A 17,500-nucleotide genomic window follows, 5' to 3' on the forward strand; every position below is an offset into this window, starting at 1 on the left:
TGTGTGTGTGGTGAACATGTATGTACTCCCCATGTTCTGCAGAGTGTGTGTGTTGAACTTGAATGTGCTCCCCATGTTCTACAGAGTGTGTGTGTGTGTTAAACTTGAATGTGCTCCCCCTGTTCTGCACGAGTTTCCTCTGCGTTCTCCAGTTTCTTCCAATGGCTCATGAAAAAGATAACCATTGTAACCATGGGAGGGGATGAGAGGGGGGGGGCACGGGAGATGAGGGGAGGAAGACGAGGGAGACGAAGGTCTCGCGGCGACGGCGATGATTTATGCTCCTGAAATCATCCCTGTCGCGCCGGGGGGGCTGGGGGGGGGACTGAGCGTAGCGATTGACCAGGTTGAGTGCGCGGTGCGAGATCTCCAGCCGGCAGAGTCGCGGTGCGTGCCGCGTTCACTCTGTCGTGCGTTCACTCTGCCGTGCGTTCACTCTGCCGTGCGTTCAATCTGCGTGCGTTCACTCTGTCGTGCGTTCACTCTGCCGTGCGTTCACTTTGCCGTGCGTTCACTCTGCCGTGCGTTCACTCTGCCGTGCGTTCACTCTGCCGTGCGTTCACTTTGCCGTGCGTTCACTCTGCCGTGCGTTCACTCTGCCGTGCGTTCACTCTGTCGTGCGTTCACTTTGCCGTGCGTTCACTTTGCCGTGCGTTCACTCTGTCGTGCGTTCACTCTCCCGTGCGTTCACTCTGCCGTGCGTTCACTCTGCCGTGCGTTCACTCTGTCGTGCGTTCACTCTGCCGTGCGTTCACTTTGCCGTGCGTTCACTTTGCCGTGCGTTCACTCTGCCGTGCGTTCACTCTGTCGTGCGTTCACTCTGCCGTGCGTTCACTCTGCCGTGCGTTCACTCTGCCGTGCGTTCACTCTGTCGTGCGTTCACTCTGCCGTGCGTTCACTCTGCAGTGCGTTCACTCTCCCGTGCGTTCACTCTGTCGTGCGTTCACTCTGCCGTGCGTTCACTCTGCCGTGCGTTCACTCTGCCGTGCGTTCACTCTGTCGTGCGTTCACTCTGTCGTGCGTTCACTTTGCCGTGCGTTCACTCTGTCGTGCGTTCACTCTCCCGTGCGTTCACTTTGCCGTGCGTTCACTTTGCCGTGCGTTCACTCTGTCGTGCGTTCACTCTCCCGTGCGTTCACTCTGCCGTGCGTTCACTCTGTCGTGCGTTCACTCTCCCGTGCGTTCACTCTGCCGTGCGTTCACTCTGCCGTGCGTTCACTCTGTCGTGCGTTCACTCTGCCGTGCGTTCACTCTGTCGTGCGTTCACTCTGTCGTGCGTTCACTTTGCCGTGCGTTCACTTTGCCGTGCGTTCACTCTGTCGTGCGTTCACTCTCCCGTGCGTTCACTCTGCCGTGCGTTCACTCTGCCGTGCGTTCACTCTGTCGTGCGTTCACTCTGCCGTGCGTTCACTCTGTCGTGCGTTCACTCTGCAGTGCGTTCACTCTGCAGTGCGTTCACTCTGCAGTGCGTTCACTCTGCCGTGCGTTCACTCTGCCGCGCGTTCACTCTGCCGTGCGTTCACTTTGCCGTGCGTTCACTCTGCCGTGCGTTCACTCTGTCGCGCGTTCACTCTGCCGTGTGTTCACTTTGCCGTGCGTTCACTCTGTCGTGCGTTCACTTTGCCGTGCGTTCACTCTGCCGTGCGTTCACTCTGTCGTGCGTTCACTCTGCCGTGCGTTCACTCTGCCGTGCGTTCACTCTGCCGTGCGTTCACTCTGCCGTGCGTTCACTCTGCCGTGCGTTCACTCTGCAGTGCGTTCACTCTGCCGTGCGTTCACTTTGCCGTGTGTTCACTCTGCCGTGCGTTCACGCTCCTGTGCTGTTGTGTGTTTTTTAGGGGGGCGGGGGTTTGCGTGGCACGGTTGTTCGCCAAAGACAAAGTCCCCCCCCCCTCCCCCCGAACAACATTAGCAGACTTACGGGGCAAGTGCTGTTAGCGAGCAGCACCTACGAAGGCCAGCATGGCACACGAGCACGCCCGGCCGCCTCTGTCTCCCCGAGTGGCGGCGTTTACACGTCGCGCCGGGCACTCATTCGAGGCCAAGTCGACCGAGGGGAGGCCCATGACCAGTTGGGATGATCGCCATCGTTGGCGTTGTCCGCGAGCGGGAATCGAACGCGGGGAGCGGCGGCGCAGCGGTTAGCGTTCGAGCACGGGCGAACCGAGCGACGATTCCCGCTCGCGGGTGATAGCGGTGGCGAATATTTTAACCGGTCCTGAGCCGCCCTCCCTCTTACGCCGACTGAGTCTTGATACGAGTACCCGGCGTGGCGTGTCAATACCGGCAGCGGTGCTGGTCGCAGCAGCAGCACCCCCTCGTGCGCTGTATTGCGGCCTCGTCATCATCGTCATCATCCTCATCAGCCGTGATCAATCCATTGCTGGATCAAAGCCTCCTAGTGCAATCGAGTGTGCTCTATGTGAGTCGATAGATCTATCGAGCTCGTCATTATTATTGGGTGGCGCCACGGTTGTGAGATGTTAACTACCTTGCCTGGTATACTGGAGGTCGTGGGTTCAATCCCGACCCTGATACCTGCATTTTTGGAGTTTGCATGTTCTCCCCCTGGTTTGCGTGTATTTTTACCTCTGGGTCCTCCCAGCTTTTCCCTCCACGTGTTATCATCAACATGCGTCGAGATTATTCGGTTTATTTTGCTGCTGTGGATTTCCACATGATAAGCCACCAACTTCGTTGAGCTGTCGTTTTGTGGTATCCAGGTCGCTTCCGAAAAATAAGCCACAAATGACCGTTCAACGAAGTGACCTCATGTGGACATTATCGCAGCCAAATACTCTAAACGCGCGACGCTGATTCTGAAAGCAGAGGGAAAAACCGGGGGGACCCGGAGAAAAATCGACGCGAGCACAGGGAGAACGTGCGAACTTCAAATACAGGCAGTCCTCTACTTACGATGGAGATGCGTTACGACGACCCCTTCGTAAGTCGAAAAAATCGTAAGTCGAAGATGGCCTCGCCTACCCAGGAGTCTTAAAGAATGGTGATAATTTAGCAAAACAGAGCAAATTTACAGTACTGTCCTGTATAAACTATATACTGTATGTATTTATTAATTACAATACTGTATTGCACAGTATGATGTAAAGTAAAAAAAACAAGGTAAATCTTAGCCTACCTATATGAACTGCAATTTAATAGAAAGTTTTTTCAGGGAAACAATCCTATCTGCATCACACAAGGCGGGAGATGCGTACATCCCGGCAGCGTCCCAACGTACAGTATCGTACCTCGTACGCTGCTGCGTTTGACTGCCGCGCGAAATTTAAAATATTTAACAATTTTGTCGTGTCGCTATCGCCATCGTAAGATCGAAATATCGTGAGTCGGACCATCGTAACTCGGGGACTATCTGTATACAGCAGGCGTCAGGGTCGGTATCGAACCCACGGCTTCCTGTATACCAGGCGAGGTAGTCAACATCTCCTAGCCACCGTGATGATGATCAGAGAGAGAGAGAGACACGCAAACTCCAAACATACAGCAGCAGGCGTCAGGGTCGGTATCGAACCCACGGCTTCCTGTATACCAGGCGAGGTAGTCAACATCTCCTAGCCACCGTGATGATGATGAGAGAGAGAGAGACACGCAAACTCCAAATATACAGCAACAGGCGTCAGGGTCGGGTTCGAACCCACGGCTTCCTGTATACCAGGCGAGGTAGTCAACATCTCCTAGCCATCGTGATGATGATGAGAGAGAGAAACACGCAAACTTCAAATATACCACAGGCGTCAGGTTCGGGTTCAAACAGTCGACATTTCGGGCAATGATCCTTCTTGCATATCACGTGACTTTTTGAAGCTATTAGCATACATTTGTTATCATGTACTCAGATTGTAAATGTCGTGGCTTGGCTCTCCAACACACCGGTGTGCTGTACTAGTATACTACACTACTATACACTACACTATACACTACACTATACAATATAATACACTACACTAATATACACAATACACTACACTACTATACACAATACATTATACACTAGTGCTGTCTTAGTATACTACACTACAATACACTATACCCTACACTACTATACAATACACTATACACTACACTATACACTACACTATACACTATACAACACTATACACTACACTACTATACACTACACTACAATACACTATACACTAGTGCTGTACTAGTGACGAATTGGCCACGTTCTGTTCACGTGACAACCCTTACTAGTTGGCTGTGTCGTGTGGTGGCGGGGTTTTAACGACACATTTACATATTTACGTGATCTAACACAAAAAAGCGTTTATTTTCATCATCGCCATCATTATTCTTTGTGACCTTCTGTACATAAATTTGCGTCGCTAACCGGCGACGAGAATTCTGCTCTACCCCCACCTCCCGTACCACCCCGTGCAGCGCTCTCACAGATAGCAGCCTGCCTTTTTACAGAATGCAATGAAACCTTCAGAGGCAAAGAGATGTGTTTTTTTTCATCTTTACACGCTTTGCCATCACTGCCTCTATTGTTTCGCCTCGTCTATTTTTGGTCGCGACGTTTTATTTTTATTTCTTTTCGGGGTACTTCGACGGCGGAGAACAAAAAAGAAACATCTGCTCGGATCGTTGCCGTAATTGGGATGAAACGCGCTGCCGTTGCCGTGATCTTTCTGCTACGTTCATTATTTAAACAAAAAAAATTCTCGTTTTCAAATTTTTTTTGCCTCCGCGGATTTTTTTTTTTTGCGTGAGGGCCTTTGCCTTCCTGTTCTTTTTTGTTTCTGCGGCTGCCGCTACCTCGACTAAAATTAGAATGGCCTCCGTTACCGGCATTAATCACAGTCCTCGCCTCTGACATTTTTAATCTGCGTTTTATGTCTGGGGGGGGGGGGGCGCGGTGGGGGGGGGGAAATAAACCCTCGCGCTTAAAGTGCGGATTATTATCAACTCCCAAACATGCCGCGTAAAAAAAAAAATGTCAATCGTCTCTGCCTTTCCCCGATCGCCTATGCGGCGGTACGTTTTATACAAAAATAAGTGTCGCTTTTGGGGGGGGGGGGGGGTGGGAGATTTTTCGCGTTTCACTTTGTACCGCGCACTCTCACGCCCATTGCGACATCGGCGTCGCAACCGCGAGAGGAGGCGTCCGTGCCGACGTCTTTTCTGAGCGGCGCGACCCACCACATCCACCCCACCACTCCACCACCGCCCCACACCCCCCCACCCCCCACCCCCCACCGCCCCACACCCCCCCCACCCCACCACTCCCCCACCCCCCCCACTCCACCACCCCCCCACCCCACCTCCACCACCCCCCCACTCCACCAGCCCCCCCACTCTACCATCCCACAACGCCCCCACTCCCCCACCCCCCCACTCCACCACCCCCACACCCCCCCCACCGCCACACACCCCCCCCCACGGCGTTGCGGAACGGCTCCCGGGGAAGCGGACACCACAGAGCTGCCGCTGAGACATCCCGCTCGCACGCCTCCAATTGTCGCGGCGCGAAAGTTCAACTTGCGCGCGTGCGTGCGTACACACGCGGTCGAGGGCGAGCTCTTCTCCCCCCCCCGCCCACCACGCCACCCCGACTCGCTCCGCGTCCGACAGCGTCAGGCTCATCACGAGACGCACGCGGCGCCGACGTCCGACGTTTCGCAACGACGGCCCCCCGCCGTGACCGCCCCCCCCCCCCGCTCCCCCCCCCTCCCCCCCTGTGCAGGAGCACAACCTGGACTGGTTTCCGCGGATGCGCGCGATGTCGCTGGTGAGCGCCGACGGCGAGGGGGAGCAGAACGAGCTGCGCGGCCTGCAGGAGCGGCTTGACGCGACGGCGCGACTCGTCACGGCGCTCTCCTCCCAGCTGTCAGAGCTCAAGGAGCAGGTGACCCACACACCCACACACACACCCACACACACCCACACACCCCACCACGCCCCCACTCCCCCACCCCCCCACTCCACCACCCCACCACCGTCCCACACCCCCCCACCCCCACCCCCACACCGCCCCCACAACCCCCCACCCCACCACTCCACCACCCCACCACGCCCCTACCCCCACAACCCCCCACCACACCCCCCCAACTCCCCCACCACCCCCACACCCCCCCACACCCGCCACTTACACACGTACAACTCGGCATATCGCGGCACGACACACACACAAGTAAAACAGTAACAATATCAACCCAAAGAGCTCCCCGTGTAGCCTCTAACAGACTTGTGGGGTAAGAGTTGGTCAAAATCAGAAATGTGTTTTTATATACTGGAGGAATCCGATGAGCTATAAAGCATTTTATCCACATATGCCAAGTTGGGGCAGGTCAGAAGATTTACAACAACTAGTGCACAGTATGGGAAAGGTAAACACATCAGTTTCAAAATATACTTTCTACAAATAACTTTTTTTCTTACCTTACCAGGTAAGGGCCACTGAGGCATTAACTTATTTTTAGAAGGGACCTGGTCATCACAAATGACAGCTCAACAAAGTGGCGGATCATCATCATCATCATCGTCGTCGTCGTCATCATCGTCATCATCATCGTCATCGTCGTCATCATCATCATCATCGTCGTCATCATCATCGTCATCGTCGTCATCATCATCATCGTCATCATCATCATCATCGTCGTCATCATCGTCATCATCATCATCATCGTCGTCATCATCGTCGTCGTGTGGAAATTGATAGCAGTCGCTAAATAACTCTAAACGCGTCACGTCGATTCTAAATGTGGAGGGAATAACTGGAGGGCTCGGAGGAAAATGCACACAACTACCACGCGGGAGAGAGAGAGAGAGAGAGACACGCAAACTCCAAATATACAGCAGCAGGCGTCAGGGTCGAGATCGAACCCACGACCTCTTGCACACCAGGCGAGGTAGTTAACATCTCCTAGCCACCGTGATGATGATGAGAGACAGAGACACGCAAACTCCAAGTATACAGCAGCAGGCGTCAGGGTCGGGATCGAACCAACGCACTCTTGCGTACCAGGCGAGGGAGTTAACCGCGGCGCCCCATCATCGCGACCACAACACCACCACAAAGTAATGAATCGGCAAATGCCGGTTCATTGCTATTCCACAAAGTCAACTCGGAGTCCCAGAGCAGAGAGAGAGAGAGAAGCTAGGCAGCATGGGAGACTGAGGTGCAGAGTAATGAGGAACAAGGGGGGTGGGTGGGGGGGGGAAGATAGCCACACACACACAGATCATGTGGCCGGATCTAGGAATATTTGCCCCCAGGCTACGAGAACCCCCCCCCCCCACCTCCACCGAATCCTCCCCACCCCTCCTCTCCCCCATATCTTCCACCCTGGCTTCCCCAACCCACTTTCCCTTCAAAGACAAATACATAGATACCCCTTCCCGTCACTATATAGCCTTCAATTAGACCGCTGGGGCAAGTGCTGTTAGCGAGCGGCAACAATTACGAAGGCCTGCACGGGCCCCCCCCCCCCCCACCGCGCTTGGCTTCCGATGTGCGTCCTCAGTGCGGGCGCCTACCCCAGGGCAAGCTCGCTCAAAAAACCAAACCTCAATTTTTTACCAGGTAGGGCCCCACTGGGCCGTTGCAGGTCTCTTCCTTTTTTCGCAAACGACCAGGCGATCGCGAACGATAGCCCAACGAAGGGGCTGGTCGGAGGGGGGAAAAATCCGGACGGCCCCGGAAAAAAATCCACGCGACCACGGGGAGAGAGACACCGCAAACTCCCAAATATACAGCAGCAGGCGTCGGGGTCGGGATCGAACCAACGACCTCCTGCATACCAAGCGAGGTAGTTAACATTTCCTAGCCACCGCGATGATGATGAAAGAGACACACAAACTCCCAAATATACAGCAGCGTCGGGGTCGGGATCGAACCCACGACCTCCTGCATACCAGGCGAGGTAGTTAACATCTCCTAGCCATCGTGATGAGAGAGAGAGACACGGAAACTTCAAATATATAGCAGGCGTCAGGGTCGGGATCGAACCCACGACCTCCTGTATACCAGGCGAGGTAGTTAACATCTCCTAGCCACCGTGATGAGAGAGAGAGACACGGAAACTTCAAATATATAGCAGGCGTCAGGGTCGGGATCGAACCCACGACCTCCTGCATACCAGGCGAGGTAGTTAACATCTCCTAGCCATCGTGATGAGAGAGAGAGACACGGAAACTTCAAATATATAGCAGGCGTCAGGGTCGCGATCGAACCCACGACCTCCTGTACACCAGGCGAGGTAGTTAACATCTCCTAGCCATCGTGATGAGAGAGAGAGACACGGAAACTTCAAATATACAGCAGCGTCGGGGTCGGGATCGAACCCACGACCTCCTGTACACCAGGCGAGGTAGTTAACATCTCCTAGCCACCGTGATGAGAGAGAGAGACACGGAAACTTCAAATATATAGCAGGCGTCGGGGTCGGGATCGAACCCACGACCTCCTGCACACCAGGCGAGGTAGTTAACATCTCCTAGCCACCGTGATGAGAGAGAGAGACACGCAAACTCCAAATATACAGCAGGTGTCAGGGTCTGGATCGAACCCACGACCTCCTGTATACCAGGCGAGGTAGTTAACATCTCCGAGCCACCGCTCTCCACCTGCCGTGTGCTGCAGGCGGAGGGTCCCTGGACCGCGTGGAGCCATGAGGCGTGCGTGAAGGAAGACCTTTGTAAATATTATACTCTTAGTTCTTTCGGTAAAGTCACGTAGGTAAAAAATGAAATTAATAAAAAATAAAACAATAAAAATCACGACGTTTCGGAGGCAACACAAGTCTCCGTCATCAGGTGGGACCGTCACAGCCAGATTTGCTGCATCAAGTGAGGCAAGGATTCAAGATGTAAGCCCTTAAATACTAGTTGAGGGGGGAGGAGAGGGGGGGGGGGGGGAGCTCATCAGAATGTGGTAGCCAATGAATGGAACGTATCGGGAGGGGGAGGGGGGCAGGGCCAAAAGAATGCACGACGTGGTACACGCGAGAGTCGGCGTCGTGGAAGTGGTTGTGCGCAAGTAACTACTGCTGCACACGCCAACGTATTGGACGGAGAGGGGGAGGGGAGGCCAAAAGAGAGTGTGGGGTGCATGTGTACGTGGACATGTGTGTGTACAAGCACCTGTTGATACACATGATAGAAAAGAACGAAAATGTCCATGTTTATACCAGTGCTGGCTGAACAATTAAGAGAGTACTGTTAAACACTGGGGATGTTAACACTCGGTAAAGTAAAATAGTGCCTGTCAGATAAGATGGTCCAAAAATGTGTAATTAAGTCATTTTTGCATGGTTGATAACATCTTTCCAATGATTACTAAGTTTGTATCCATCATCACGGTTGAAATTATGTCTGTGTTTGTATATCTGAATGGCTTCGTGTACAAACCTTTGATGGTAGCCAGAGGGCTATTACAAGTTCACCTCGGATACGTTTTACTGAATCGCCACTCCACCCTCGCTGTGGCCATATGCAGCGGTGGGCTCTTGAGTGGGTAAATGTTAGAGCCCTCCCTCCTCCGTGCTGTGCATGAGAGGGCAGTAGTAGAGTACGTATGTGGAACTTCTTTCGCACCGTACGTAGCCAACCGTGCACATCGGTTGAGGGAGGTGGTGGCGCTCGCGCCTCGCAGCTACGAGCTCCTGGGTTCGATTCCCAGAGTCGGGCGCCTCTCCGCATGGGTTTACTTCTGATCCTCTGGGGTTTTTTTTCGCTCGCCAAAAACTTTGCAGAAAAGATGTGCAACGCGACGCTTTATAATGCTGCACAAAGTGACCCGCAAATGAGTTCATTGGCATCGTACACAGCAACAACATTGACCCCCTCCCACCGCCCCCTCTGCCCCCCCCCCAACCCACCTGCACAAACTTGGCAGAACCCTCGTGAAAAAGAGTCTGTAGACTACTCGTGAACATGTGGGACAATAAACAGTGAGGGTGCAATGGACATGTGGTGATGATGATGACTGGCTTGATAATGATAGTGACGGTGGTGCTACTGATGGTGGTGGTGGTGATGATGATGATGACTGGCTTGATAATGATAGTGACGGTGGTGATGATGATGATGATGGTGGTGGTGGTGATGATGATGGTGGTAGTGATAGTCTTAACGCTAGTGGCAATGATGATCATAGTGTTGGTGGTGATAATGATAGTGGTGGTTGTGTGGTGAATGTGATGATTATGATGATGAGAAATTCAGAAGTGTTGATGATTTTTGGTGCCAGTGTGATGATGATGGTGGTGATGGTCTTAATGCTAGTGCCAGTGATGATGATGGAAGTGATGGTGATAGTGGTGGTGCTGATGATGGTGGTGATGGTTTTAACGATAGTGGGAGTGATGATGATGATGGTAGCGATGGTGATAGTGCTGATAGTGGTAGTTGTTGTTGTGAATGTGATGACGATGATGATTGATAAATGCTGAAGTGTGGATGATTGTTGGTGTCAGGGTGATGTTGATGATAGTGGTGATGGGTCTTTAGGATAGTGGTAGTGATGACAATGGCAATGATGGTGATAATGGTGGTGGTTGTGGTGGAGAGCGGTAGTGTAGCGGTTAGCGTTACGCTGCGCTACGAACCTGGCGACCCGAGTTCGATTCCCACTCACGGCCAACACCGGTGACGATTATCTGAACCGGTCCTGGGCCTCCCCTAGATCAACTCAGCCTGAAATGAGTACCTGGTCGGTGTGTAAACATCGCCACTGGGGAGACAAAGGCGGTTGGGCGTGGTGCTGGCCACCCACCCCCTCGTGTGCTGTGCCGGCCTTCATAGGTGCTCGCTAGCAGCACTTGCCCCTACAGTCTGTTAAGGCTATACGGGGGATCTTTGTCTTTAGTTGTGGTGAATGTGATGACAATGATGATGCAGAAGTGTGGATGATTGTTGGCGACAACGTGATGATGATGATGGTCTGAACGCTACTGGTAGTGATGGTGACAGTGGTGGTGATTATGATGATGGTGGTGGTGGTATTGAATGTGATGACGATGATGATGATGAAAAATTCAGAAGCGTAATGATTGTATGATGGCAGCATGATGATGATCATGATGATAGTGGTGATGGTCTTAACGACAGTGGTAATGATGATCAAGGTGATGATGATGGTGGTAGTGAAGGTGATAGTGGTGATGATGATGGTGGTGGTGGTATTGAATGTGATGACCATGATGATGATGAAAAATTCAGAAGCGTAATGATTGTATGATGGCAGCATGATGATGATCATGATGATGGTGGTGATGGTCTTAACGACAGTGGCAATGATGATCAAGGTGATGATGATGGTGGTAGTGAAGGTGATAGTGGTGATGATGATGATGATGGTGTTTGTGGTGAATGTGATGATGATGGTGGTAGTGAAGGTGACAGTGGTGATGATGATGGTGGTGGTGAAGTTGATAGTGGTGATGATGATGGTGGTGGTGGTGAATGTGATGACGACGGTGATAATTGTTGATGGTCGCAACGCGATGACGATGATGTTGATGATGATGATGATGATAGCGGTGACGACGATCACCGTGACGACGGTGCCCAGCCGTACTTTGCCGAGCACCTCACCACCACGTCCATTCATTCCGCCTCGGGCGCGGAAGTCGGCCACCTCTATGCGAGTGTTGAATAATTTAAGTAAATTCATCAATATTTTAGGCAGAATTCCTCCGGCTACGAAGGCGGCATAGACCACATTTGAGCACAATCTCAATAAATGTTTAAACCGGACCTGCTTTTAAATTAACTCTGCGGCTTAACCACCCACCGCACGCAAAGATCCTCCCGTGTAGCCTCGAACAGACTGTCGGGGCAATGTAATGTAATCTGTGTGCAATGTTCAACTTCTTTCGCACCGTACGTAGCCGACCGTGCTGATCGGAGGTGCGTGAGACGGACAAAAATTGCTGTAAGCGAGGTAGCAAACTTACGAAGGCTGGAACAGCACACGATGGAGTCGAGGGGATGTGGGTGGGCCAGCACCACGCCCGACCGCCTTTGTCTTACCATCCACCACAACACCCCCTATCCTATCGGTGTTCACTGCAGGGCCTTTAATGCCCCCCCCCCCCCGCGACACCCCCCCCCTATCGTCACCGTGCTGCTGTCAATGGCTTCAAAATGATGTCTTGTCGGCGAAAGTGCCACCCGCCCCCCCCCCCGCCCCTCCCCCCCTGAAAATCAGTGAAGAACAACTGCCCCCTAATGCCCCTGTTAACTAACAAAAAACAACTCAACGAATTCCCTTTCTCCTGTGTTGCCACGTGGCAGGTTCTGGTGGTGGATAGAGGGGGGTGGGGGGGGTGGGCAGAGGGGGTGGGTGGTGTTGATGGAGGAGAGGGGGGCAGAGGGGGTAGGTGGTGTTGATGGAGGGGAGGGGGGGGGCAGAGGGGGTGGGTGGTGTTGATGGAGGGGAGGGGGGGGGCAGAGGGGGTGGGTGGTGTTGATGGAGGGGAAGGGGGGGGGCTCGCGTGAGTTTGCCGTGGCGTGTAATTACGCACCGTGCGTGCTTGTCAGGGCTCGCGTCAACATTCCCCGGGGGGGGGATGGGGGGACGATCGGTGATGCGGCCCCCCGCCGCTTGCACGCCAGACCCATTCAACGATAGCCCCCCCCACCCTCCCAACCCCCCCACCACCCCCACCGCGCTGATTTCGTTTCGCTTTATTAACAAGACGCGCGCGTGCTCGCTACGTGTCGAGCAGAGGTCGCAAACTGGCTTGGATTCCTTAACGTACCCGTACCCGGCCGCACCAGGGTCGCAAACGGGTACCCGTACCCGGCCGTACCCGTACCCTACTCGTACCCGTACCCGGCCGCACCAGGGTCGCAAACGGGTACCCGTACCTGGCCGTACCCGTACCCTACCCGTACCCGGCCGGGTATCGGGTAGGGTACGGGTATCGGGTACCTGATTGCGACCTCTGGGATGAAGCCATGTTGCAGGCGCGGGTGTGTTGATTCTAGGAACTTGAATTGTGAGAAGAGACAAGACGTTGGGAAATGAGTGACAAACGGTGACTCACCAGTGACTCACGGCCTACCCGTACCCGGCCGCACCAGGGTCGCAAACGGGTACCCGTACCCGGCCGGGTACGGGTAGCCGGGTATTGGGTAGGGTACGGGTATCGGGTACCCGGTTGCGACCTCTGATGTAGAGACAAAGATCCCCCCCCCTGTCAGCGGGGCAAGTGCTGTTAGCGAGCAGCAATAGCAGCAGCAGCCTGTGAAGGCCGGGGTGGGCCCCGGATAGCCCCACGTCCCGGCCGTCTTTGTCTTCCCCTCTCCTCCACGCCCACGTGGCGATGTTCTTGTGCGCCGTCGCAGGCCCAGGAGCGGTCCGCACGGATCGTGACGGGTCTTGGTGGCCCTGGGAGGGAATCGGATTCGGAGCGCGACGTCCGAATTAGAATCTTCATTTAGACTGGAGGAGGAAATCCGATGAGCTCTTTTTGCACGGATGTACCAGTAGGGGCGGCGACGTCACCGCGGCGCTTGTGCCAGGCCAGGTGCACTCCCGAGGCCACGTTTAGTGTCTAAGGCTGGCTGACAGAAGAGGTCACGGAAAACAGGCCCTGGTGCCAATTTTTTGACTGAGATGACTGGCAGATGCACCACCTGTGCCACCCACTCTATCAACGTGCTGCATCGTTTTAGCCGCCCGGCACTCTGCCTCGGTGTTGTGAGCGTGGCTTCTCTGCCATCCGCTGTTGTTGGAGGGTGATTGCCTCCAACTGCCTGGTAGCGTCCTTCACGAGCCTCCTACAAAGGCAACATAATCCCCGTGTAGCCTGAACAGACTGTTGGGGCAAGTGCCGTTAGCGAGCATCTATGAAGGCCGGCACGGCACACGAGGGGGTGGGTGGCCAGCAAACACGCCCGGCCGCCTTTGTCTCCCTCGTGACGATGTTTACACATCGCACCAGGTACTCAATTGAAGCTGAGTCGACCTAGGGGAGGCCCAGGACCGGTTCAGATAATCGTCACTGGTCGTGGCCATGAGCGGTTCGTAGTGCAGCATGCTAACCACTGCACCACCGCTCCCCACGCACACTCACACACACACGCGCACTCACACACGAGCACTCACACACACATGCATACACAACAACAACAACAACAACCGCCATTCGCCACTAAGTGGCGGTGACGTCACCACGATGCTTGTGCCAGGCCAAGTGCACCTTGAGGCCACGTGAAGTGTCGAAAGCCCGCTGGCAGGAGGTCACGGGGCAGACCCAGCAGGTGCCACGGGTCGACTGACCGAGATGACCGAGATGACTGGCTGATGCACCACCTGTGCCCCCTACTGTGCCAACTTGCTGTGCTTTAGCCACCCGGCGCTCCGCTCGTTGTTGTGAGCGTCGCTCCTCCGCCCTCCGTTGTTGTTGGAGGGCGACTGCCTCCAACTGCCCAGTAGCGTCCTTCACGAGCCTCCTCCACTGAGGCCGATCTTGACACCGCTGGTACCAGTCATCGGCAAGTCCACTCAGCTCCACGTCCTCCTGTACCACATCACTCCATCTCTTCTCCAGCCCGTGCCGCGCCCGTCTAGCCCCCTCGATCCGGCCGAACAAAAGCTGTTTAGGCATGCGGTGGCTGGGCATGCGGGCTACATGACCCAGCCAACACAGCCTTGCCTGCCGGAGGAGCTCACTGATGGGACTTTGCCCAGATCTTTCAAGGATTTGTGAGCTCCTCACACAATCCAGCCTGGTTAAACCCAGGATGGATCGTAGGCAGGCCAGCCTAAATGTTTCCAACCGGCGAAGATGCTCCACCAGGGGGGTCCACGTCTCGCAAGCGTAGAGAAGGGAGGGAATGACCGTGGCCGAGAAGACCTGAAGCTTCGTGCGGAGCGACAGACCAGGTAGCTTCCACACAGCGTTACGCAACCGATGAAAAGATATTGCCGCTCGACTGATTCGGAGTGAGACCTCTGCTGATAGACTGGAGCCGGTCATAAGCACACTGCCCAGGTATGGGAAACTCTCCACTCTCTCCACAACTGCCCCATCACCAATTGGGAGTTGTGGGGGTGGAGTGTCCGATGGTACAAAATACCCAGGCAGGTGCTTAGTTTTGGTGGGGCTGATGGTAAGGCCCCACCTCTTAGTGGCACGCTCCAGTCTCAGCAGCAGCGTCTCCAACTCCTCCTCTGAGTGAGCAGCTATTACCAAATCATCGGCATACATAACGTGGTTGACCAATAGGGAGCCATCCCTTGATCGCACCCGGGCGTCGATCAGCCTCCCATTATATCTGTACCAAATGGAAATTCCCCCGGTACAGCTATTGAAGGCTTCACGAACTACGCGGTCAAAATAGATGTTAAATAATGTGGGAGCCAGAGGACATCCCTGTCGCACCCCAAGGTGTACAGGGAAAGGCTCCGACTCCCGGCCACGTAGTTTTACCCGGGCCCGCTCACCATCATGAAGGTCCTTAATGATCGTGAGCAGAGGGTCAGGGACTCCGAAAGCACGAAGAACAACCCAGAGCCCAGGCCTACTGATGGTATCATAGGCCTTGACCAGGTCAATAAAGCAGAGATGTAGGTCTTTTTGGAATTCCCTACACCTCTGCTGTAGCAGACGGACAGAAAATATGGCATCTGTGCAGGACCGCCCTTTCCTGAAACCGCATTGGGGCTCCGCAAGCCTCTCCTCAGCGTGCCTAGCAAGGCGATGTTGAATAATCCTTGCCAGGACCTTACCCGGCACACTGAGGAGTGAGATGCCCCTGTAGTTGTTACAGTCGGTACGGTCCCCCTTCTTAAAGAGGGGAACCACCAGGGCATCCTTCCAGTCCTGCGGAACCCGTCCAGTGGTCCAGACTGTTGTTATGATGTCATATAGGGCAGTCTGTGCACAAACGCCACCCTCCCTCAGCATTTCGCTTGGGAGATCATCTCTGCCCGATGCCTTCCCTGGTCTCAGACTCCGGATCGCCCTCAGTACTTCCTCAACAGCTGGCACCTCAGCCAGCCACTCACAGGGGGTGACCTCTTCCAATATTTGAGGCACCGCAGCCTCAGCAGGGTTATCACCACTTTGTGCCATGATGTTTTCCTGGCTGAGAGAATTTCCCTCCCCCAGGACCTCACAGAAATGCTCAGCAAATCTGCAAACCTGTTCCTGTGGGTCGGAGATTGGATCACCGTTTTTTCCTCTAATGATGGTAATAGGTGTGGCGCTGCAGGTTACTTTTTTGATGGAGTTAAATAGTGATTTGTGATCACGGGCCACTGAGGCAGACTCCATCTCCTCAGCAACTCGCGACCACCACCCATCCTTACAGCGCCTTACGGCTCTCCGAACTTCTGAGCGAAGGCTGCGGTAAACCTCCTCATGCATACACGCGCACTCACACACGTGCACTCACACATGCGCACTCACACACGCGCACTCACACACGCGCACTCACACACTCACACTCAACCACACTCACACACTCACTCACACACTCACCACATTCACACACGCGCACTCACACACTCACACACTCACTCACACACTCACTCACCCACTCACTCACACACTTACTCACACACTCACTCACACACTCACTAACTCACCCACACTCACACACACTCACACACTCACTCACACACTCACTCACTCACACACTGACACACTCACTAACTCACCCACACTCACACACTCACACACGTGCACTCACATGCGCACTCACACACGCGCACTCACACACTCACACTCACCACACTCACACACTCACTCACACACTCACACACTCACTCACACACTCACACACACTCACACACTCGGTTGTTGTCGGCAGCTTGACGTTGTTTGCTGCCCTGGGGCCCTGTCCTCGACTCCTGGATTTGCGAGTCTTCTGTATTCTTGCGGGGATGTTACGTGCGTTCACATGCCAGCAGTCCGGTCCCGTCAGCTCGTGACGACGCCGCGTGTGTCGTCATGGTCATCGCATTGGTTGCTGAAGGAGAGACAGAGTGTGTGGAGGGGAGTAGAGTGAGATGAGAGGAGGTAGGAGAGTGCGTGGAGTGGAGTAGAGTGAGATGAGAGGGGAGTGGTAGGAGAGTGCGTGGAGGGGAGTAGAGTGAGATGAGAGGGGAGTGGTAGGAGAGTGCGTGGAGGGGAGTAGAGTGAGATGAGACAGGAAAGGTAGGAGAGTGCGTGGAGGGGAGTGAGATGAGAGGGGAGAGGCAGGAGAGTGCGTGGGGGGGAGTAGAGTGAGATGAGTGGGGAGCGGTAGGAGAGTGCATGGAGGGGAGTAGAGTGAGATGAGAGGGGAGAGGTAGGAGAGTGGAGGGGAGTAGAGTGAGATGAGAGGGGAGAGGTAGGAGAGTGTGTGGAGGGGAGTAGAGTGAGATGAGACAGGAAAGGTAGGAGAGTGTGTGGAGGGGAGTGAGATGAGAGGGGAGAGGCAGGAGAGTGCGTGGGGGGGAGTAGAGTGAGATGAGAGGGGAGATGTAGGTGAGTGCGTGGAGGGGAATAGAGTGAGATGAGAGGTAGGAGAGTCCGTG

The 17,500-nt window shown here is 54.4% G+C and overlaps 1 protein-coding gene across 4 annotated transcripts in view; it reads left to right on the forward strand.

Annotated features, from left to right (window-relative positions):
• Positions 1-17,500, forward strand: part of LOC133356815 (inositol 1,4,5-trisphosphate receptor type 1-like) — a 434,548-nt gene that overhangs the window by 413,363 nt on the left and 3,685 nt on the right. For 3 of the 4 annotated variants that reach the window (XM_061574523.1, XM_061574519.1, XM_061574520.1), the window contains one exon: positions 5,708-5,869. The exons of the other annotated variant lie outside the window; for it this stretch is intronic. In XM_061574523.1, coding sequence (XP_061430507.1) covers positions 5,708-5,869 — 162 coding nt within the window. The remainder of the gene's footprint in view (positions 1-5,707; positions 5,870-17,500) is intronic. 4 annotated transcript variants of the gene reach the window in all.

Source organism: Lethenteron reissneri, chromosome 55, assembly GCF_015708825.2.
Source record: "Lethenteron reissneri isolate LAM-NWPU_2019-01 chromosome 55, ASM1570882v1, whole genome shotgun sequence".
In the NCBI taxonomy this organism is placed as follows: Eukaryota; Metazoa; Chordata; class Hyperoartia; order Petromyzontiformes; family Petromyzontidae; genus Lethenteron; species Lethenteron reissneri.